General features: G+C 42.4%; 1 protein-coding gene across 2 annotated transcripts in view; it reads left to right on the top strand.

The window, feature by feature from the left end:
• The window catches only part of BAIAP2L1 (BAR/IMD domain containing adaptor protein 2 like 1), an 86,189-nt gene that overhangs the window by 8,150 nt on the left and 53,358 nt on the right, over positions 1-24,681 (top strand). For both annotated transcript variants that reach the window (XM_081257532.1, XM_081257531.1), the window contains exons 2-3: positions 14,669-14,744; positions 19,658-19,744. In XM_081257532.1, coding sequence (XP_081113658.1) covers positions 14,669-14,744; positions 19,658-19,744 — 163 coding nt within the window. The remainder of the gene's footprint in view (positions 1-14,668; positions 14,745-19,657; positions 19,745-24,681) is intronic.

Below are 24,681 nucleotides of genomic sequence, written 5' to 3'. Positions count from 1 at the left end.
TCTTAGAACAGTGTGTTGGCTGCGAGCAGTAGTAGCTTGTGTTTGCTGGACCATACCACCCTACGTGCATTGATTTTCATGTGTTTTGTTTATTGCTTATCCTCAGCATCTAGTAGAGTAACTGACACATAGGCGGGTAAAAGAATAGTATTAATATTATTGGCACAAATGTGTCTCTCAGTCGATGAACTGTACACTCCTTGAGGATTTTTTGAAATCCCTCATTGTGCTGATGGCACAGTAAGAACTCAGAAATATTTGTTGAATAAGTACGGATCTATGCTTATCTCACAGTTGTAACTAAATCCTCACCTGCTCCGTGGCCACTGAGACTGAGGTGGCACTAACAATCACAGCTACCGTGTTCTGAGCATCTGTTGGGGATGCACTAACTAAGCTTCCCACCTACATTCATTCCTTCTGCAGCTTTTCTTGTGCCCCAGGCTGTACCAAGCACTGTGGTCACCACTGGAAACCACCCTAGAGAAGAAACAGAGCCTGTGCTTTTCTCGAGTTTATAGTTTATGACAGCACAGCAATGCCAGCCTTTCCCCTCCACCTTGGCCTGCCCCGGATCATAAATTCTGCGTCCTTGCTCCTTCCCCCCGCCTCCAGCAGTACCAGAGGCGTCCTGCCTTTACCAGTTCCATTCTTCGGACTTTGTTTGCTTTGTCCCAGTATTGGAAGAAAGGAGGAAAAGAGTGATGTATGAGCAGGTTAAGGTCAAGAAGAGTTTCTTAGGCAGTTTGTAAGAAGTCTTTGGAAAGTTGGCTATATGAGAGAAGTAGATGAAAACAAAACAACAAAAGTTTTGGAAGTTTTGATTCCCCTTACTGGTATCAGAACTGTATTTAACAAACTTGAACTATTTTTACATTATTTTGGATTTTTGAACAATATTTCTCAGATTGCAAGGGCTGGGATTTTTTTTTTTTTTTTGGTTGCGCCAGGTCTTATCTGCGGTAGGCGGACTCCTTAGTTGAGGCTTGTCAGCTCCTTAGTTGTGGCATGCTAACTCTTAGTTGCAGCATGCATGTAGGATCTAGTTCCCTGACCAGGGATCAAACCCGGGCCCCCTGCGTTGGGAGCATGGAGTCTTGTCCACTGCACCACCAGGGAAGTCCCAAGGGCTGGGATTTTAATACAAAGCAGAATGACCTGTCTCACAGGATCTTATTGAGGGCAGTTCATTAGAATTATTCCAGATATTATGTAAGAGTGGTGTTTGGAAAGAACTAGTGAACTAAAAAAAGGAATGTCGCTTGCGATATGAAATCAGCAATTTACCGCTGACGCTTGAACAACACAGGTTTGAATTTGTACAGGTTCGCTTATACTTGGATTTTTCTCAATAGTAAATACTACAGTACTGCACCATCGCATTGATTGAATCTGTGGATACGGAGGGCCATCTATACTCAGATTGAAACTGTGGGGAGCGTGGGCACCCCTACGCCTCATATTGTTCAAGAGTCAACTGTACTTTGATCTGGTAAAGTTCCTGTTGCTCGTTAAGTACTTGGGGACTTTCTAAACAAATGCAACTGAGCACATGAGACATTCTTTCCTGTAAATTCATTGCTTGCTTTTTATTCCATGACACACCTTTTAAAATTAATAACCAGGCAGGCAAGAACACTTAACCAAATGGTCTAGCGCGCCCTGTAGTCTTCAAAGTGTATGTCTGTCAACAGCTATTTTAAACCCAGTAACTAATCAGTTACTGTTTCCTTAATACATGCCATCTCTCTGTGGTAAAGTTATATATTTCTAAATGATTTTCAAGTTACATTAAAGGTATTTTTCATTTCTTATTTTCACCATGTCAATCTAGATTGCCTGGGTATTTTTTCATACCCGTCTCCCTTAGACCATGCATTTTCTTTTTTTTTTTAAAAGATTTTTTTTATGTGTACCATTTTTAAAGTCTTTATTGCATTTGTTACAATATTGCTTCTGTTTTGTGTTTTGGCTTTTTGGCTGTGAGGCATGTGTGATCTTAGCTCCCCAACCAGGGATCAGACCTGCATCCCCTGCACTGGAAGGCGAAGTCTTAACCACTGGACTGCCAGGGAAGTCCCGACCATGCATTTTCAAGGGCTGGAACTCTTACCTCATTCATCTATGGGTTCTGTACATCCAACATAAGGTTAGGCTCACTGTATGTGTGTAATAAAAAGTGAACAAATGCGTAGTTGTTTCAAAGGCCCAAACGTGAGGACTTTACAAGTTAGTGGAGTGATACGTAAGTATGTGTTCTCTAATACTTGCCATGATCTCTCTCCCTCGCTCCCTCCCTCCCTCTCTCTCTCTCTCTCTCTCTCTCTCTCTCTCTCTCTCTGTCTCTGTCTCTCTCTCTCTCTCTCTCTCTCACACACACACACACACACACACACACACACACACACACACATGAAAGTACCAGGAAAGAAGCAAATTTCCAGATTCTGATAGAAAGTTATGTAAGAGTTGTCCTAGCACTGTGGCTTATAGGAAGGATTATTTCCATTCTTTCAAATAAGAACATGGACCTGTAGGAACCAAACAAAAATGGATACTAATATTATCATAGCTGGAATTTCAAGAAGTGATTTTTTACTTTAGTCTCACAGGTACTACTTCCTCTGAAGTTCAAGGTCCAAAAGTTGCTTGAAATCTGGGGTAGGATCCCCAAATCCTCTTGCTGATGGAGGCTAGTATGGGCCAGACATTGCTACCATGTCTGATAGCATTGGCAGTTAGTAAGCTAGGATTGCCTACTCTCAGCCTGGAAAGGGTTTTTAGTGCTGCCAGGAAATACATGCAACTATATGGTGTTATAGCACCTGCTGGACCTTGGACCCAGTGTAATCATCTGTACTTAAAACTACAAGGAAGGGCTTTCCTGCTGGCGCAGTGGTTAAGAATCCGCCAGCCAATGCAGGGGACACGGGTTTGAGCCCCGGTCTGGGAAGATCCCACATGCTGCAGAGCAGCTAAGCCCGTGCACCACAACTACTGAGCCTGCGCTCTAGAGCCCACGAGCCACAACTACTGAGCCCGTGTGCCACAACTACTGAAGCCCACGCGCCTAGAGCTCGTGCTTCACAACAAGGGAAGCCACCGCAGTGAGAAGCCTGCGCACCACAGCGAAGATTAACCCCCTGCTCGCCCCAACTAAAGAAAGCCCGTGCGCAGCAACGAAGGCCTAATGCAGCCAAAAATAAATTAAAAAAAAAACTACAAGGAAACGTGGTTTCAAATGATTCCCCTCATAGACACATGCGAAACTTTTGTCTAGTGTTTAAAGTAAAATGAAACTTTCTTTCATTGAAAGTGTTGAATAAGGTTCAGGCCATTTTTTTCCCCCAAGTTATGTTATCAGGTGGTCATGAACACCGATTACCTATAACTTGGTTCTCCCTCCACAATTTTCTTTAAAAATAACAATTGAAAATTAGTACACTAGTTTACTGGGTGGGGTAGCTCTGGGACCTCATTTTCTTGACATGCTTGATAACTTCTTCCAAAACGTCTGAACAGTTATAGAACACACTTCTTTCTCACAGCAGTATGTTGGGACCTTTTTGTTTTGCTTAATTGTGCTTTGGCTTCAGAGCAGTTCTTGCTGCCTAAATGAGTAGGGAAGATGGAGTTTTGTCACAGAAATCTGTTTCTTTAAACAATGAAATAAAAGGTCCCGGAGATGTAATTGCTTCTAGTAACGGATCTTAAGGGCAGCAAGACGTACCTTTCTGGTTCTGATCACACTGGTTCTCATCACTTGGTTGGTTCTTAAGGAGCTTGGGATCTACCAGATGCTCTCAGAACTCTCTCAGAATGTTCTAGGAGAGGCTAAGCCCAAAGGGGTAGCCCTATTCTTTACTGACCACTAGCCCAGTGGCTTCTGGTGCAGAGGTCATGTTTCTGGGGGGGAGCCATGGAACCCTTGGTGCCTCGTGGCTTCATTTCTGGCATGCTCTTTGCCCTCTGAATGAAGGACCACTTTTGCAGAAATAATTATCTACAAACCAAAGCCTGGTTATGAATAAAGAAAGGAAAGGAAGAAGGAAGGCAAAACAGTGTTTAAGTCATAGTGAAAGTTTCATGGAGTGGAGTTCCCTCTGTGGGCTGAAGATTTCCTATGAAACTGTCCTTCTAGAGGGACACGGTAATGATTTTTTGCCTGGAGAAACATTTGCCAAACTCCTTCCCCAATCATAGCTGGAAAGATAACTGCCAAGCAGGAGTTTGGTCTCAAAATAGCTGGGTTATCTTTTTCTACTAATGGATCTAACTGATTGAGCAGTGGAAGTTGCTGCTAACAGCTACATGGGCATACATGCTCTGCAGACCAGGAGCATTGTTCTCTCTGGTCCTGGAGCAGTGTTCACAGAGGACAGTGGATGGCCTGCACCTCAGCACATCTGGATCTTCTGTGGGCAGGCTAGTTAGAAACCACAGCTTTGTGGCATTTCTCAGCATTGAGGATTTAGAGCCTGAACCCTTAGCAGCCTGGGATGTCGAGAAGAGTAGGGTTTTTGTTGTTGCTGTTGTTTGTTTGTTTTTTAAAGAAGTTGGGGGTAGGAGTTTATTAATTTTTATTTATTTATTTTTGCTGTGTTGGGTCTTCGTTTCTGTGCGAGGGCTTTCTCTAGTTGTGGCAAGCAGGGGCCACTCTTCATCGTGGTGCGCGGGCCTCTCACTATCGCGGCCTCTCTTGTTGTGGAGCACAGGCTCCAGACACGCAGGCTCAGTAGTTGTGGCTCACGGGCCTAGTTGCTCCGCGGCATGTGAGATCCTCCCAGACCAGGGCTTGAACCCGTGTCCCCTGCATTAGCAGGCAGATCCTCAACCACTGCGCCACCAGGGAAGCCCAGTGTTTTTTTTTAAATAGCTTTATTGAGGTGTAACTTATAAACTATAAAATTATAGTTTTTTCATCTATTCACCAGTTAATGGACATTTGGGTTGTTTCCAGCAATGTATTTTTTTAAGGACTGTGTTATCGCCTAATACTTAAAAAGTAATTTAAATGTCAGCTTGGGAAAACATAGGGTTGGGAAGCAAAGTGCACAAGGAAAGATGTGGCACTTGGAGATTTTGTAAGCCTGTTATGACTTAGTAGGTAAGAGGGCAGAATCTTGCAGCTTCTAGGAGCCTCTGTTGGAGCTGGTACTTTGAGCTAATGAAGCTGCGAGCAGAGCATTACCTCACTCCACCAATCCTTGCTATGGCTAATCAGCCCACCGGCTCATTGTGTCTGTGTGTCCAGATGAGCTGAAGGCACATGATGCAGCTGATTCGTCCACGAGCACATACATCTCTTATGTAATTTTAAAAGAATTCAAAAACTGCTGCGAGTACACCTTGGGCATTACATAGTCCAGGTACTGTTCTTGGTGCTGGAGGTGCAGTGGTCCTTGGCCTTAATTTACTTAATTTCCTTAGTTTCTACTAAGGAGACAGAGTAAACAGGTAATATCCTGTAAGGTAGTGACAAGCCTTTTGATGAAAGAGAAGCAAGAAACAGCTGGGGGGGGAGAAGGGGGGAGGAAGCTGTCTCTGAGACCCGGTGGGCGGGTATCCAGGAGAAGAGCCTCCAGGCAGAAGGAGAGCAGGTACAGGATCCCTGCAGTGGAATTGGTTTGGCCTGTTCCGAGCACAGCCCAGAGGCCATTGGCCTGGAGCACAGAGATGGGGGTAGGGAGGGGAGGCCACAGCCCAGACTGGCTTGATTGCAGGCGTGATCCTTGCTTTTGGTGCCTCTTCTTACCCTGTGGTGAAAAGGACAAAAGTCACTAATGACTTTACTCCATGATAGACTTGAGAGCTGAGGATAAAAACCACCTTTCATTGTTTCTCTTCCCCTGCTTAGATAGTTCCAGTCCTGTGTCCTTTTTTTTTAATGCTGACAAGGGAAACGGTTTATGGTACTTAAAAAAAAAAGTACTGTTTTTCACCCATTGGGCAAAAGAAGTATAAAACCAAGTGTTGGTGATTGTGGTAAAATAGCGCAGCAGTTGTAGGAGCACAGATTGCAGCAGCCACTTCGGAGAAAGTATTCGGCAGTAGCTAACAAACCCAAAATATCTTCATGTACCCTGTGCCCCAGCAGTTGTGTTTCAAGGGGAATTCTCGCCCATGTGCACAAGGAGACATCGACAGCTTCTTGCCACACAGTTGGTGTTAGCAAAAACCTGGAAGTCGCCTAAATGTCGCTTGGTAGAGGAAGTCCAGAAACCGGCTCACGCTGCTGTGCGGCCTGGAAGGTGTGAAATTGTGGGGCAGCCCAGCAGCCCGGAGTCTACGAGCGGAAGGTCTTTTTCCTCAGGGAACCTCAGTTTCATTCTTAGAGCCTTTCAGCCGACTGAAGGAAGCCCACTCAGATTTCTGAGGGTAATCTCTTAAAGTTTACTGGTAGTTAGCCACATCGACAAAATTCCTACCTGGCCGCACCGAAATTAGTATTCAGTTGACCTGGTACTGTAGCAGACACATAAAATTAGCCATCACAAAGGGATACCATACAGAAGTTAAATCGGAATAAAGCCGGTTAATACATATCAAGATAGACAGGTCTCAGAAGCGTAACACTGAATTTAAAAAAGGATGTAAAAGTAAAATGTATTACATGATACTGTTTATTTTATTAAATGTACAAAGCAAAATTATTTATCAATCCTGACTAAATATATGTGTATAAGTATGAGTTAGAAAGTTTACAGTCTTAATTAGTGGTTCTCTGGGGAGAAAAAAAAGGATATGAGACTTGGATAGGGTGGCCGAAACACCTGTGGTTTTGCAGTGTCGTTCTGTAACGTTTTGATTTCTTTTCAGCAAAGGAAATTAATATGACATTGTTAACCATTATGAATTCTTGGGAGGACTGCAGGTAGTTGGAGAATCTTCTTTTTCTCCCCCACTTCCTCCTTTTTTTAAGGGAAAGAAAAGAAGAAGATCAGAAATACTTACCCATGTAGAATTGGTCCATATTGTGATGCTATTGGAAGATTAATTATAATCATCTAAAATCAGGAGTAAGATTACAAGAAGGCATCCAAAAAGAAAAAGAAAATATTGTAGAGGCTCCCATAATTTCTCACCCTAAAATAGTGCTCTCTGTCATAGAAGCGTTTTCATCTCACTTTATTGCACAATTCTCAAGGAACTTGTCTGGAGGCCTCAGTGGTGAGCGCAAAGGTTAGTGCCCGGGCCTGACCCTGCCTCTCACTGCCTGTGGGACCTTCGGCCGGGTTTTTACATTTAACATCTCAGAGCTTCTTGTCTCATCTGTAAAATGGGGAGGATAACCATCGCCTTGTTAGGATCTAATGAGCAAATCCATGTGAAGTGCTAGGCATAGAGCCTGAAACATAGGCTGCAGAGTGTCAAAATGTATCGCTAAAGGAAAAAAGGAGTAAAGAGTTTTGAACTGAATAAAGCAGATAATAATTACACCTCCAGTTTCCTTTGTACTGCAGACTTCTGGAGGTTTTTGTGTTCACGGTCTCTCTCATCCTGATGTGATGCTTTGAGGCAGAAGAGCCCGGATCGTTTGTTTTCATGTTACAGAAAGGAAGTGGTAGAGCCTGGAGACTTCTGTGTAAATAGCAATGCTCATCCATCTGAAGAGTTGACTAATATTTTCTATGTTCTGTCTTGCAACGTTAATTACTACAGTTGATTCAGTGCACTGAGTGTCAGGTGCCTTGAAGAACACACAGTAGGTGCTCCATAAATATTAGTTATAATTTCAGTGAATTCTCATACCCCTCATGAGGTGGAAATTAGAGGTTTTCCCATATAGAGGAGGAGACTGAGGCTCAACAAGGAGGGATGTGATTTGCCCGAGGACTCAAGGCCAAAGTATTTTTTATGCAATATTCCCCCACCCCTCAGGTTCATTGCTACTAGGGTGGCATGTTACAAATTATAAATGATACAAATTGATATGTAAAACAAGTTGCTAACTGGTAGCCTAGATAGATCATACAGACTGAGGGGGCCAAAACATTGTTCACATTTGACTGACGGGAAGCATTTTTGTGTATTTATATCTTCAAATATGAGTATTTTTGCTCTAACTCAATATTTCAAACAAAAAACATCTTAGTTGTCTAACTTTCCTTTGCTTGGCTTCTGCTCCCCATTCAAGATGGGTATGAAAAACATGGCTCTTCTGACCATCAGTTAGCCCACAGGCATCTGCATTTTTGTCAAATTTACTCATCAGTACTTTCCCTAAAGGCAGGGGACATAATTACATACTGGTGATGTTAGTCTAGGAACAGCAGCTTCCGACAACACATGCAAGAGGAAGCGAGATTTTTTACAAATGACTTATATCTAGAAGTATTCTCAGTTAGCCCTTATGAACAGGTATTCTTGTCACACGAAATTAAAATGTGCCTTGATTAGTTTAAGCATTTGTGAAATTGCTAGATTAATTCGTATGAGATTATTTAGAATAAAATATCAAAATTTTCAGACATACAGTACCTGAATCAAGTTATAAAAAAACTGTATTAGAGATTCTTTTTTTTTTTTTTTTTCTTTTGCGGTAGGCGGGCCTCTCACTGTTGTGGTCTCTCCCGTTGCGGAGCACAGGCTCCGGACGCGCAGGCTCAGTGGCCATGGCTCACCGGCCCAGCCGATCCGCGGCATATGGGATCTTCCCGGACCGGGGCACGATCCCATGTCCCCTGCATCGGCAGGCAGACTCTCCACCACTGCGCCACCAGGGAAGCCCCGTATTAGAGATTCTTAAATCACTTTTAAAGTTTATTCCAGTGTAAATATAACCCACACTTTTCAACTGAGAAGATTAAGCACTGAAATCTCAAATAACTTGTCCTTGGTCTTGTAGAGAACTGGAAAAAGAAATGGAAAGAGAAACTAATTCTTAGAAATTTAAAATCAGCTCAGTTTAACTAGTCATAATTGTATTTATGCTTCATAGTCTATAGTTTCATACTGGTAAAGGTAATAATTTTTCAGTAATGAAAGAAAAATCTAAATGGTGAGAAAGTTAAAAACCATCATAAGGTTGTATAATTCGTTTAAAAATTATGATCTGTAACGGTACAGGAGGCAGAGGAAATGTATGAGATAAATGGACCAACTAGAAATCTGGTGGAAAGTGCCTGTAGGGTCCAAGTGGCCTGTTTCTCAGCAGTTTTGGAAATACCTAAGCACTGATTCTCCAGTGCTGCGGAGCTCTTGTGATAGGACCAACCCTCTTCATTATGAGACACAGCACAGGTACAACAGTGATGTTGCCAGTCATCTTATTTTAGCCTAGATGGTCCATATTCTTCCCTGAATGAAGATGAAACTCATTCTGGTTCAAACTGATTTGCCACATTATCCTCCTTGCCAAGCAGTAACTGTTGGGATACATACTAAGCTTTTGTTATAGATGGTAACAAAATAGTGCTTCTTGGCCCGATAATGCCTTTTATAATTTATTTTGTTTTTGTACTTGGAATCTTAAACCTTTTATTCCTAGTGCCAAACTTAAAATGGATTTGTTCATTACTGCTGGTGATTCTCTCTAAGTTTGAGGCTCTATAAACAATTCAGGTCTTGACAAGCCTTGACACAGCATGACCTTTGACCCAACTGCTGCCCTCCCTCCAAAATGTAGAACCCATCCAATTCACAAGGACATCCACTGTAAAAATTTTATGGATTGTGGAATATGACAGCGCACTGCTTTTTTGTTCCTGGGTTTAAAAATACATGTACTTCAGCTAAAATAACTAGATTAATGGCCAACAGCCAGTGTAGAAATGGATTTTCCACTGTTCAGAGAGGCCAGAATTTCCAGGGGAAACATTTCTGTAGCTAAACCTAAAATAAAGAATTGAAGTGTATGTTGAACTTACAAGCTTAAAAATTCTTATATTTTCTCTGAAGCTGATTGTAGTCTCATGTCTTAGTTGAACTATTTTCCTGTTGAATCATTTGGATAGTGGTTTATGCTTGGTATTAACTTTGGAAGTTCTCATTATTTCATTGTTTTTGAAATTTTAAGATAGGAGTTATATGTAAACATTTCAAGAATTATATCAAGAAATCAAATTATACTTTCCCATTATTTGAATATGCTGAACAAAGAATAATCTTAAGAAAAAACACGGATCTTAGCTTCTTTTTGTAACTGCTTATCTGCTAGAGGACGGAGCTTGCTCTGTATTGATTTCCTTATACATATTACCATCTAGACTCAGCCACGTGAGATTATTTTAAGAATTTTAAATGATGTTTTAAAAATAGTTTTATCTTTTTATTAGAACTTATATTCTTACCATCCAGACTTGGTGTTGTAAGATTATTTTAAGGATTGTAGATGAGGTATTTGAAAAATAGGTTTTTTTATTAGAAAACAACCATTTTCTAATAAAGTTATTAGATGTTAAAAATTACTGAGATCTCATACATTGCCGATGAAAATGTAAAATAGTACAGCCAACTCTGGAAACCAGTTTGGCAGTTTCTTATGAAGTTAAACGTACACCTACCATGTGACGCAGCAGTTGACCTACCAGGTGTTTATTCTAGAGATGTGAACACTCATGGTCACACAAAAACCTGTACATGATTGTCCATATCAGGTTTATTTGTAATTGCCAAAAACTGGAAACAACCCAAATGGTCAACAATTAAATGGATAAACTGTGATACATTCATTCTCTGGACCACTGATAGCAAAGAAAGGGAACAAACTTGATACGCCCAGCAACTGGGATGGTTCTTAAGGGCATTGTGCTGAGTGAAAAAGTAAATCTCAAAAGGTCACATACTGTGATCCACTTATATTACATCCTCACAATGACAAAACTATTGTGACTGAGATCAGCGGTTGCCAGGGCTTAGGATTGGTGAGGAGGGTGTGGCTGTAAAGGGGTGGCATCAGGGAGATCTTTGTGCTAATGGAACAGTTCTGTATAATAACTGTGGTGATGGTGACTTATACAAATCTATACGTGTGATAAAATTTCATAGAAACAAGGCACACACCCCGCAGATTAGAGACATGAAAACTGGTAAATCCAGATAAGGTCTATAGTTTAATAGTGTTGTACCAATGTTGGTTTCCTGGTTTTGATGATGTACTATGGCCATATAAGTTACCATTGGAGGAAGCATACATGGGAACTCTTTGTACAGTTTTTATAACTTCTTGTGACTCTTAAACTATTTCAAAATTAAAAGCTTAAAAACAAAACAAAGAACTTGAGGAAAGACGATAGAAATAGCAGCTGTGGCGACAGGTCCCCGTGATCAGGTACTGGGGCTGACCATCTTGCAGAGGGACTGGTGAGGGGTCAGCATCGGCTCTGGAGCTTCATGGCTACTGGTTGTGAATGAGGCTCAAACAGCTGACTGGCTCCAGGAAAACAAGCTGAGTGGACTTCCAGTTAAGCGTGGCCTATTGACCTCAAGTCTTTTTCTTCTCTTCCTTTTGAGAATACATTAAAATGATGGCAAAGGAACTTAAAGAAAATGCCTGTAAATCCATAGTGTAGAGATCTGAAAAAGGAAATATCAGTTGACAAAAGGCCTAAAGAAATTTGGGTTGTTAGAAATGGACGGAGGTGTGGTAACTGCCTTAAGAGAACTGAAAGAAACTGCAGAGAGGAGTACCAGTGAGAGCTGGTACTAGGAGAGAGAGGGCTAGGATAGGAGTTACACAGGTGGTTAAACTGCCAGGTCCCCTTTCCTGCCCCAGCCACCACTATTACAGCTGCTCCCTTGGCGTGGCAGCCTGGAGATTCACTCTCAGGATGTGTTGAATCAGAGGCACTCTGGACTTGGAAACACCAGCTGAGGTACTGGAATTCAGGAAAAATCAGCACAGGAAACCTGTGGGATTCCCAACCCCCTTCCAGACCTGGGAAAGCTGACCACCTGCTGATTGCCCCTTCCCCCGCCCAGTGATAGGAAATTAGAAACTTCTCTGGAGAGACCCAGTGGCCCCTGGTTACCGTCACTTGGCCAGTTTCTTTACAGCTGACTTGCTGTCCAGTCACTCTGAATGAAGCCTACTGGTCAGTAGCCACCCTGTATGCACACACACACACTTCCAGCCAACATTTTAGGGCTTTACTCCTAAATACAAACTGACAGTCAAGGATCACCAGACATTTGGGGAAAGCCTCCAACACAAAAGACAGTTGGATACCAAACAATGAGAAGAAATAACCAGACAATATGGGGAACTGGCAGAAAATATCCCCAAAATTACAGTTTATTCAGATAAGAGATGATACTGCATCCATAAAACAACAGGATGCTCTTAAAAAGGAATAACCAAAAAAACCTGAAAAAGCCCAAATTAAAAATATGATATCAAAAGTTTGAAAAACATAAGAGGAGTTAGAATGTACAGTTGAGGACATCTGTCAGAGATAGAACAAAAAGTGGAAAATCAGAGAAAAGGGGTAAGATGATTAGAGAATAAATCCAGGTCATATAAAATCCTCCTCAGAGTTCCAGAGAATGAAGAGGCAAGAATCAAAACAGGAACACTTTTCAGACCTGAAGGACATAATTTTCTCTATGGGTAGGGTCTGTTGAGTGCCCAGTAAAATAAATGAAAAAAGTACCCACACTGAGACAGCCCATTGGGTAGTTTCAGAGCACAGGGATAAAGAGAAGGGTTCCAGAAATAAGCCCCCTCCCACCACCTGCCCCCCACCAAAAAAAAAAAAAAGTCATGTACAAATAATAGCTGACTTCTCAATAGCAAAACTGGATATTGAAGACTGGAGCAATATCTTTAAAATCCTAAGGGAAAAGCACTTCCAACCGGTAATACACAGCCCAGCGAAATACCAGTTAAATGTCAAAGTAAAGATAATTTCAGACATGTGGGGACTCAAATTTACCTCCTGCGTCATTTTTTAGGTCACTCTTGGAGAATGATCTCCAGCAGATAGCAATAAATGAAGGAGGAAGGTGTGGAATCCAGCTAATGAGACTGTCACACAGGGGACCAGAAAGGGACATGCAAGGGCAACAGTGTGGCAGGAACGGTCAGGCCAGACTGAGTAAGAGGACGGAGAGTCCTTGGAGGAAGTTCTGGGGGAAAAAATGGATGGAAGGTTAGCTGACAGCTTTGTACATTTGAAAAACAGTGATAGGCTCCTGTGAGATCCCATGGAGCATGTGGAAACATTTAAGGTAGATACATAGAAAAATCTAAGGCGGGGGTGGGAATGAGACAATTATTAATCCCAGGAGAAACAAAAAGAGTATATCAAGAAAGGAAGCATAATTCTTGTACATTCCTTGCATTGTAGTGACCATTATTTACAAAGTCATAATAAACCTTGACTGTTGATTTACCAGGAAACTGTTATTTAATTATATAGGAAAGACTGGGAAAGGAAGAGTAGGGTTGTCTACCGTAGCAGAAATCCAGTAGTTATTGTCCAAAATTGAGAAGTCAAGAATATTCATCAAAACTATGGCAGCAAATACAAAAGAGCACTTGCAAGCAAGCTGTTATGTGGGTGTAAGGCCAGGGGTAGGGAAGGGTTGGGGCAGGGGTTCTTTTTCATGATAAGCCTTTATACTGTCTGATAAAGTTATTATAGTCTTTCTGTACTAACTCGTAATGGAGGACTTTTTATCCTGAAGAATAATGTGTCAAGTATCTGCCCCTTTGGATGTTGTATGGTTTTTTATTCTTTTTGTTGCTTGGTCCTCTACAAACAAGGTACACATTTTGGGAGGGGGGTAAAGGGATTTGGCTGGTCTGTCTGGAATGATTCATATTGTAAACCTTATGGTTTGTAGGTGTGACAGATATACGTCACCATGTGTTCTGGGTCAAGAAGCCAGAGACCCATAGGAATGATTTCTTGTCTGTACTTCAGATTTAGGGTAGCATTTTAAATTTAGGCCAATGTTCTAAATAGTTGCCTGTTTTATACTTGTCATAGCACTTCTCTCTATGTTTATGACCTTCTAGTGATACAGAAATGACACTTTTAAAAATGAAAACCATGACATCTGCGGAGATAGAGCATCATGAAGTCCATAATGGGAAACCACGTCTCCCCCTCCACTGCTGTGAGCACAGGACCTACCGCACACTCCATGAATAATGAATGAACTGATGGCTAGGAAAAAAAATGCCAGTGACCACCTAGAAAGAAAGTTCTAGGCTGGCCTATGTCTTAGGGCCGTCAGCAGCACCCACCCCCATCCCTTCCCCAGTAATTAGGCAGAGCAAAAACAACATCTCTTGGAAATTCCTGTTCTACTGATAGCCAAAACACTGCCCATATAATTAAGTTCCTATCATGTGCCCCTGTTTCTTAGCACTATCATGACAGCCATTAACTTACCTAAACCCAAAAGGGAGCATCAGCTTCTGGACTCATGGTCCCCACAGGGTGTACTTTATAGAGATGGAATGTCTGCTACCTGCTTCATTTACAGTAAATTCTAGGCAGCTCCTGGGCAGGCAGGGAACTGCCAGGGTCACATGCACCTCACCACTCCATCAGTTAGGATGGAAGTGCTCTTCACTACTTTCAGATCATGACTTTGTGGACGGTACCATCAGGCACATGTGGGGATCCTAGGCTATGCAGTGACACCATCTAAAGATTACTTGGTCTGCCGTTTGCTTATTTTATTAATTTGGTTTTTTTGTTTGTTTGTTTTTCAGAATGTTATGGAACAGTTCAATCCTGGGCTACGAAATTTAATAAACCTAGGAAAAAATTACGAAAAAGCTGTTAATGGTAAGTCTGTTTTCTAAATTTATAAATATAGAGTGCATATGAAAGCCATTCATTAAATATTTTACTTAATTATTTTTAAATGCTTGCTACTGAATTTTTAAAATATCTTTAAATTGGTAGAAACTGTTTACAATTAATCTGTAGAACTTTGCAGTGATAGGATATTAGTATACCTGAAATGAGTAGGTTGAATAATAGGCTACCAAAAGTGACATATCTTATATATCAGATTTTGCTTTTTGGCACTGCTTAATCTTTTATATCATTGACATAAACATATTTTCTACTTTTTACACCAAATTCTTTGTAAACTAATAACATTTATAAAAAGTGTACTTAAAATTTTAAGATCCTGAAGCATAGGAATTATTCTCCTTTTTATTTATGTAGAAGAATTTCTTGTCTTTGGGTGTATCACTTTTGATAGTAATATGAGAAATAAAATGTTTTAGCCTGAATGGTAAGACATCTAAGTTAAAGGTTGAACTTAGATTCTCATTTCAAAATGAGTGCTTAATTTAAAATGAACTCAGGCATTGGCTTTTTTTTTTTTTTTTTTTTTTTTTTTGCAGTTTGCGGGCCTCTCACTGTTGTGGCCTCTCCCGTTGCGGAGCACAGGCTCTGGACGCGCACGCTTAGCGGCCATGGCTCACGGGCCCAGCCGCTCTGCGGCATGTGGGATCCTCCTAGACCGGGGCACTAACCCGTGTCCCCTGCACCGGCAGGCGGACTGTCAACCACTGTGCCACCAGGGAAGCCCCAGACATTGGCTTTTGTCTCTCTGTGAACCAGAGTTTACTGGTTTGAGCAGATTTCATCTGAGGAGGCCAGTGTGCATCTACACATGCATTCCCCTCCCAAAAGAGGAACGTTATCAGTGATCACCTTGATGTGGACCATTTTTTTTAAAGTCTTTATTGAATTTGTTACTGTATTGCATCAGTTTTATGTTTTGGTTTTCTGGCCCTGAGGCATGTGGGATCTTAGCTCCCCAACCAGGGATCGAACCCACACCCCCTGCATTGGAAGGTGAAGTCTCAACCACTGGACTGTCAGGGAAGTCCCTTATCAGTGATCACCTTGAAAACTCAAGATGCTAACAATCACCAAATTCTAACATGGTCAGAACAATTCTCCGTATGTAGCAAGTGTCACCCCCAAAATATTCAGATCCCAGTTTTACCATCTACCCTGGTTCACTAAGACCAGCACGTAACATAAGCAGAAAATTTAGTTTCCAGCGGTTTGAGATTTGAAGAAGGCTTCAGACCAAGCTTTGTGTCTTTTTTCCCCCTCTTCTTTCTCTCTTTCACGATACCCCACCTTTGGCTGCTCCCTGATGATGTTTTGAAAATAAACCTGCGCCCCCACACCCTCAGTGTGAGCCTGCTCCAGGAAAGGGGAGGTGCTGGCGAGACTCGGGACTTTGTATTACAGATGAACTATCGTTTCAGTCACTGCAAAAGTAAACTGCTTATTGACTTCCTTCTGGATCTCTGTGCTCTTGGCCAGACGTGTTCAGTGCCAGGATATGCAGCAGGCCTGGGATTTCCCTCCCTCTCCCTCTAGCAGTACCAGTGACTCCTATGGGTGCCCCCTCCCTCCTTCAAAGAACTGGAGCCTTGTTTTGGAAGCTGACTCTCTCCTGATGATTACCTAGTCACAAGACCACAAAGTCATTGCTTTATCCATCCCCGGGAAGGAAATCACTCTGACCTGCAGTGATTTTTTTTCTTTCTAGCATGAGCTGCCTCTCTGAGGCGGAGTTTTACAAGGTGATGCAGTGAAGAGCCCACAGCTTAGCCTCCTGCTAACAGGGCTTCTCCCCAGCAGCCTCTACCACTTTAACACCTCCTGGGGCCTATTCTGCATTTCATAAGGTGTTCCAGGATTTCTACAGGCCATCTGTTTTTGGCTGAAGCCATTGAGAAACTTCAATAAAATGTGTAAAGTCGTTGGTAAGAATCTGTAGTATAGTCGAGGATGCCAGATGTGCAGTCAACAGTTAGATTGTAGCCCAGCGCAGCAGCAGAGCTGATGAAGAGCACAGGCCGAGCAGCGTCATAGGAGTTTGAGCAGGAGGCCGGTGGGGTATGGAGCAGGCAGGAGGCTGTGTAGGAGCTGAGCCAGCTGACAGACGTTAGGTTTCAGTAGGCAGACGCTGCTTACTAGTGCTTCAGGCAGAAAAGACAGTATCCAAGCCGAGACCGGGGGTCCACGCTAGCATGGGTGAGAAGCTGTGAGGGAACAGTAAAACATAAGGTAGAATAAGGTCCTACTATGAATGCATTTGGATGCAGCATCTGTTAGCTATTGCCGCGTTAAGACAATAATAGTTCGTTATTTTCAGTCGTCCTGTAAAGGCAGTGCAGTTGTCTGTACACCTGGGACTCTGCAGTTACAGTGGACTGGGGCTGAGCTCACTTCCTCTCTCAGGCATAGCTGGCTGTCCCAAGAGTACAAGCCCCGTGGGAGTTATACCTGCTCGTTCCCCATTGGCCAAAGCAAGTCACATGACCAAACAGCATATCAGCGTCCTAGACAACTACACCAGCTGGGAATTCCGGGAGGTGTGATTCATTGAAGGCCATGACTGTAAAAATCTACGATGAACTCTGTGGAGTGTGACAGGCGTACCCTGTGGCCATTGGGAGGCCATTGAAGGCTTTTGAGCAGAACTGTAACCTAGTGAAATCATATTGATATTTTAAGGAAAGTTTTTCTGGTAGAAATGTATAGTTTAGATTGATGAAGTAGTTGATCAACCACTAAAAATTAATAAGCTTCATTCCTTAAAACAGTAAGTGGTAGAAAATCTCTATCTACAAAAGGGGACAGAATTATGAAAATATTAGTTTATTTTTTCTGGATAAATTATAATTTTTAAGTTAATGCAGCTTTATCATAAAAGCAGGATATTTTACTAGACTAATAAGGTTAAATAGTTTTAAACATAAGTCAACAGTTAAAAAATTTCAATGTGTGGATGCAAACCAAAAATTTTATTTAAGTGTTGTGTAATCCTGTATTACCATTCTCCCCCGTTAATTTGCTTTTCAGCTTATCAGCACCTTGCAATTTTAAATCTTCCCACTAAAATATTACATATATTAACTTGACAGTTTACTGGCTATAAACCTTGTTTTTCGGTGGAGTCATCTCTTTTCAGTGCTAGCTGAGACCAAAGAGTCCAAAAGCACCATGATTTAGAACTGCCAGGGTTGTGTGCACTGCCTCTGCTTCGCCATTGACCTTGGACATGTCCCAGAATATCTCTGCTCCACTTCGTGAAATGGGGTGATAACATCACCACCCTATGTCTTAATGTAGTGTGGTAGATTAATTAATTTAAGTAATGATTTGGAAAGTTTACATAAATGCTATTTGTTACTGCTCTTTTTTATAATTACGCTTTACGGTTATCCTTAGCCTTATGAAATAACAGTATAGTAGAGCATTAGATTTCATGAACTTGTATATATATGTAGTAAAGGCTGTAACTTTCATAATTTTTTTTAATTCTACAAGACATGCAAAAATAGATTGATTTGCCATGAAAATACTACTTTTTTTGGCCTGCATATCTTCAGCGAGACTTAGACATTAATTCATTCTGTGACCTCCTCCCCCACCTTTTTAAAACTTGAAATACCTTTTAAAATCCATCTTTTAAAAACAATACTCATTATAAACTGGTGTGGCCTCAGGTTTTCTTCTCAGTGAGAGGAAAGGAACCTGATAAGGGTTGCTTAGGGCTCTTCTATCTCCCAAATCCTGTGGTCTCCAAAGCTACCGGGCAAAGTGATGTCTGTGTATGAAGCTAGCCTTTGAGCAAGATAAAATATTTTCTCCAAAGTCACACTAAATAGGCTAGATCTTATTGAAAAGCTTGCTTGTTGAACACCTTCAGTCTCCTGAAACCCAGCTGGTGTAAAGTGACAGAAGGAATGGGTATTAGCAGCTTCCATTAGTTTGTCCAATACTCACACTGTTAGGGCATTTTATAGATTCAAATCCTTTGTTTCAAAAGGATAACTAACTTGCCCAAGAAGCTCATGTTGTTGGAAGTAACAGTAGAATTCAAACCCAGATTCGTCTTGCTCCTGACTCCCACCTCCAACCTCCCCGCACCCCCCCAAAAAAGAAAAAGGAAAGGGAAAACAAAAGGAAAAGAAAAAGAAATCAAAAGCAGATTTCTGTACCTTATAATGTAGTTTTCAGAATCAGTTTGAAAGGAGAAATGTGATTTTTAAGATAGTTAGAATCCAGCTTGTATAGCAGTAAGAGTTTTCCTGTCTCTACCAAAAAGGAGCGGAAAGAAAAGCAGAGCATTCAGTTATTTTTCAGATAATTTCATTTTTTAAAAAATGATAATATATTTCAGGTTTCATAGATTTCTCTCCTGGCAACAAGTATAGTAGTTGCTTGTGTCTCAGAATATCTTTTTCAATAGAAAAAGTAAAAATGCCATAGAAGGCCCAGGCGCCTAGACCAGCCCACACAAGCCCCTCTAGCTAACAGTATTGCAGACCTGTATTGCTGTAGAATGACCAGCTTGCTGCAGTGGATGTGTTCCAGCCCCAATTCCGTGTTAGGAACATATCGCCTCTGGAGCTGGCCTGAGGAGTAGGTGGAACCTTCTCCAGACCCCCAGCCTCTGCCGCTGCTGAAGGTTCCCCAGAGCTGGTCGGAGGCGAGGATCCCATGAGGGCTTTCCGGTGGGTGGGGGGCCTGCAGGAGTGCAGTGGAGGGACCTCTGCCCCCGGCACAGCTCGCAAGCTCAAGCCCCGCCCCTGGAGAGCCGCACTTGCCTCAGCCGCGAGGGACTCCTGGGTGTTTGGAAGAAAACCTCTGTGTCGTTTCCTCCTTTCCATGTATAAGTGATGATTGTGTGTGTCACCTTCCCTGTCTAGCTATGATTCTGGCGGGAAAAGCCTACTACGATGGAGTGGCCAAGATCGGTGAGATTGCCAGCGGGTCCCCTGTGTCGACAGAGCTGGGTGAGCTGACCGTCCGTTACATATACACCCAACTTGAGCGCGGTTCCGGAGCCTTCGTCCTGCGAGCCCTGATGAGAACATACGAAGTGGCCCAGATCCAGAATGGAAAAGAGGGCTAGCCCAGCACTCGGGTTTGTTCACCTCTGCAGTGATTGACTCCTCCGTGGTCTGTCCAAAGTGGAGGCTTAGTTAAGGGCAGGCTACTAGGAACTGGGCTTCTGCCTCTGAGGTTTGGGCCCTAGTTCCCTGCTGCTCCCTGAAGCGTGAAGCCGGGGGAGCCTTGAGCCACATTTTTAACTGAAGGGGATGTGCACGCAGCCTCCGGCCTCTGGCAGAGCGTTTCCTGTGACTCACCTTGCAGAGTCCAGCCCCTTTACATTCTGCTCTTGGCCGTCGCTGCTTCCACAGTTGCTCTCAGTTGTGATTTTTCCGGTTTTGCTGGTATGAATCGATCCCCTGTGCACACGCGGAGGGCGAGGGCAGCCGCACCCTCGGCAGCACCAAGGCTTCTATTTACAGAGCCGGTTCACTGTACCATCTCCGAAGTGGGGAAAGGTGGATTTTTTTTTTTTTAATAGCCCCGCACGTAACCATCATTTTAATAACTTGTTAAATATGTTTTACTTCACAGAGGGTAACATTTCACAGTTTAAAATGTTTGTCAGAATTTGAAAGGTTCAGAAAACCAGAGGAAAGGATTGGTAAAGTGTGTGTTTAAAGAAAGGTGTGTTCCTCTCCAATTAAAAAGTGGAAAGGGAAGCAGAGGGGCAAAGGAGCATATGTTTAAGGTTCAAATAATTCACACCATTCGTATGTTAAGTGTCTTGAGGGTTTTCAGGATTGCTTGGAAAACTCCTAACTGACCCATAAAAGCCAAGGAACAAATCAAGGTGTGATGATGGTTCTGGGGTTGGGGGCTGGGCTGCTGCGCCTGCAGTGGATCTGGGCGCTCGTTAACATTCTCTGACAGCTTTTGTACCGGAAGAGTTCATAGTCTTGAAATCTGTAGGCAAAAGCTAAGCCTGAAGTGATGCTGGGTGATGAATAAGTCAGTACTGCGATACTGAATAGAATCAGTTACGTGTAGAAAATTTTCAAAGCCCTGACTTGTATTCTGTTGTCCTGGCAAGGTCTGAACGAACTATAGTAACTCTGTCTAAAGTGGATCAATTTAATAAAATACACCCTGTGTTATGTAGACAGAAGCAGATAATAAAATTTAGGACATTTGAGGGATGATTGGGGTGATTATAGTTTCCAAAAATAGAACTAAATTAAAAAGAAACAGCCTATTTGTGTCAGGCATCAGGGGAAAAAGAAAGTATGACCCTTATGTTAAAACATATGGCGCTTTAACTCACCGTCATTCAGTTTGCCTTTTTAATGTTTTATGATTCTTGCCACTGTTTAAATAAGACTTCTGTTCCACACCTTATTTGATTCAGCTGTGAGTTCATAATGTTGAATCAGCTGTTTCCACAGCAACCGTGTTGTTATAAACAGGAGCTTAAAATTTCGGTTTCAATAAGGAAAATATGTTGCAATGGTGCAGTTTCTTTCATGTTTGTATTTCATTCAGAGGGAATGGAAATTACTTGCTGCCATTTTTCTTCCAAGTTGTCCTTTTGCTTATATTCACTCTATCATGTAGTTAATTTCCTACTCATTTGCAGCCATTCCATGATAAAGTGCAATCCTAGTAGGAGTTGCTTTTGGAGGCCTAACATTTACTTCTTTTGATTTGCTTAGTTTTTTATTTTGTTGTTAAAGTTCAGACTAAAATACTACCCTATATCTGTTTAAATTCCTGTATGGAAGAGCACTGGACAATTCATAGAAAAAAGAGAGACCTAAAGTTGATTGTACCTTTCTTGTTTTTCAAGATTTTCTGATCTAGTTACTGACATTTTGGTATTGGTCTTCATACTTTATTATGAAACTTATGTTATAAATTCCATTTGTTAAAAACTGAAGGGGTATTACATACGTGAAGATTATGAATCATTTCAAAATTTTCATTCCTGAAGAGTACTATTTCTGAAAAGCCTTTCTTTTCCCATGCCCCAGCCCCCGCAAAAAAATCCTATAGTTATACAATTTTCCATTAAAAATTTTTGCTTTGGGAGGAAAATACCCTCTGGGTAAAAATATTTACTTAATTCATAGAAATTTGTAGTGAAGATTCAACTTGGAAAACTTGGCCAAATACATTATTAATGTAAATCAGGGTGGCAAAGCTAAGCATTTCAGTCTCTTCTCACTTTAGAGGAAAGAAAAGGTGTGTGTGTGTGGGTGTTGATTAGCCTTTTACATTTTGTCTTCTGGGTCGGCCTCTGTTAGTAGCACAGAGCTGCAGCAGTACCATTTCTGACTTCTAGCTATGGGTGTTTTCATTTTGATATCCCTCTTTTGGCATCAGCTCACCCAGTGCTGTGTGACTCATTTAAGATGCTCTTGCCCACGAGTAACAAAATACCCAGCTAACAGTGGTGTAAGCAATAAGGATGTTTATTATCCCACATAAGAAGGCCAGGAACAAGGGGTTCTTGGTTAATCATTACTAAGGACTCTGGTTCTTTCTCTCTTTCTTCTCATCCTAAAGCCCAGCTCCTTATGGTACCAAGATGGCTGCCCTGCCATTGCTGGTCTCAGGCATCACATCCTGCCTCTTCCCACTATGTCCAAAAGCAGGAAGGAGCACCCTTTACAGAGGAGGAAACCTTTTCCCAGGAGCCCCAGCACACACCCTCTTGTCCCCTCTGGCCTGATTTGGATCACACGCCCGTGACCCAGCAGCAGTAGAGGTTTCCCAGGCATGGTTGGCCAAGGGATACATCGAGGGGAGAGGGCACAGTTGTTAGGAGGACACCCGATAGTGCCACCAGTCAGGCAGCTCTGGTTATCAAAGGTCTTGTTTCAACGGCTTTCAGTGAAAGGAAAGGACTTAACACACATGTTACTGCTTTAGCTGTGCCGTGAGCTGCAAAGTGCTGCTGCATTTTGCTTGTGTCTCTGATTGGGATCGTGTTTTTCTCCCACATGGGTTGTGTGGTTTTACTATCGTGTGTACTTCACACTCTATTTATGATTGTTGTTTCTCCAGTAGACCACAGCCATCCTTCCCAGTCTATTCCTATTTGGGAAGTGGGACTCCCAAGCACAGAAGATGAATTAGGGATGTGGGGTAGTTTTTGTTTTTCTGTCCTTTTGCTTTTCTTCTCAAGCCTTTGGGTAACTTTTCATCACAAACTCTTGGGGCATCTTCCCTGCCTCCGCTTCTCTCTCCTTTCTTTCCTCCTCTCATCTTCCTCTCTGCTGACATACCTGCATGGTCTCACAGCCTCTTTCATCACTGCCATATTTCTTTCCAGGCTTTTCTTCTGGTGAGTTTGTGCCTAAGAGCCAACATTGAGTGCATGCTCTCCTCGTGCACAGGACCCAGTGCCTGACAGGGCCTTTAGTTCAGCGTCTCATTTAGTCCCCAGAGCCGTCCTGCACAGAGCTGGGTGCAGGCACTTCCACTGTCTCCGTTTTCCACGTAAGACCCAGAGGTGAAGTGTGTGCCTGGGTCACACAGTTAGCAGGTGGTCCGACTTGAGGACCTGAGATCTTCACCTCTGCACTTACTGCACTTCACTGAGGCAAAGGGAAAGGAAAGAGGCAGCCAATCACGGGTTGCTGAAGAGAAAGAAAACAGGAACCCCACGACAGGGACCTTTTCAAGAAGGAGATGGGAGGGAATCGTTGGTGTCAGAGCAGCCGGAGACTGGAGAGGGGATGGCAGGTGTGGTGATTGGAGCTCACTGGCCCCCTCAGAAATGGTGGCTTCACTAGGGTCCTGACCATAAACACCAGGTGTTACAGGGTTGAGGAAGATGGAACTAACAGAAGTTTTACTTACATATGTATGCCTTCTTACACATATTGCTTGACTTTTGTACAGCTGTGCTTCACATAGAAACTCAGGTCTCACTAAGTGCGTGTTGTGTGCCGGGTCCTTCGTGTGTTGCCTCTTCTCATCCTCAGGAGCCTCGTGGATAGATGTTTCCTCTGAGGTCTGCAGGGTGGATGCTCACCCCGCATTTCCCTGGGGAGGCTGGTAGACCATAAGGGTAAACTTGGCAGTCACAGCCTTCTGCATGGTGGTGAGATAACCTCCATGGGCAACCACATTGGGTCCTGTGTCCTCAGCCATGTGCTCTGCAGCCAAGCAAGGCAGAGCAAGGGCTGTGGAGGTCGTGACCTCTGCGAGAGGATGGTAGGTGGCATTGGTGCTGCTTGGAACGATCCTGTGACCCAGGACAGGGAGGCCAGGCCAGATTGTATTTTCCCCTGAGACTGCCCAACACCTGAGAGATGCTCAGTGAAGCTTGTGTTGTTATAGTGCCGCTGTCAACTTACACCACCCTGGGCAACACGTCACCTCATGAGTGGTTGGCAGGACTAAGGGAGAGGACAGCAACACGTTCTGGGTTGTTTGAAGATGAAATGAGATAATGTGCCTTGTGTTTTCTAAAGTTTCACAGACCAGAAAGATGCCTCTCTGTTGCCGCTTCATATGTTCACAAGTATTTGAGAACTCAAAAATCATACCAATTTTTTTCATTGACATTATTCTCTTCCATAAAGTAGGTGATATGTTTGTAAGAATATACACTTTTGCTTGATTATTCAAGAACAAATTATTTCAGTTCTCTCCATTGTATCTTCATTTTCTATTTCATTAATCTCTACTCTTACCCTTGTTTTCTTCCTTGTACTATCTTTGGGATTATTCTGCTCTTTTTCTAATTTCTGAAATGATACATTTAACTCATTAATTTTAAATTCAGGTAGGACCACAAAGATGACCATACAAGTTAAAACCATGAAAAACCATCTTAATAATCAATGGGGAAAATTATGATTGTCCTGTGACCTTTAAAAATGTTTGCCAG

Source organism: Mesoplodon bidens, assembly GCF_964165515.1.
Source record: "Mesoplodon bidens genome assembly, chromosome: 15".
NCBI classification, from domain to species: domain Eukaryota; kingdom Metazoa; phylum Chordata; class Mammalia; order Artiodactyla; family Ziphiidae; genus Mesoplodon; species Mesoplodon bidens.
The sequence above is the reverse complement of the archived record's forward strand: the minus strand, read 5'-3'. Positions and strand labels throughout refer to the sequence as shown.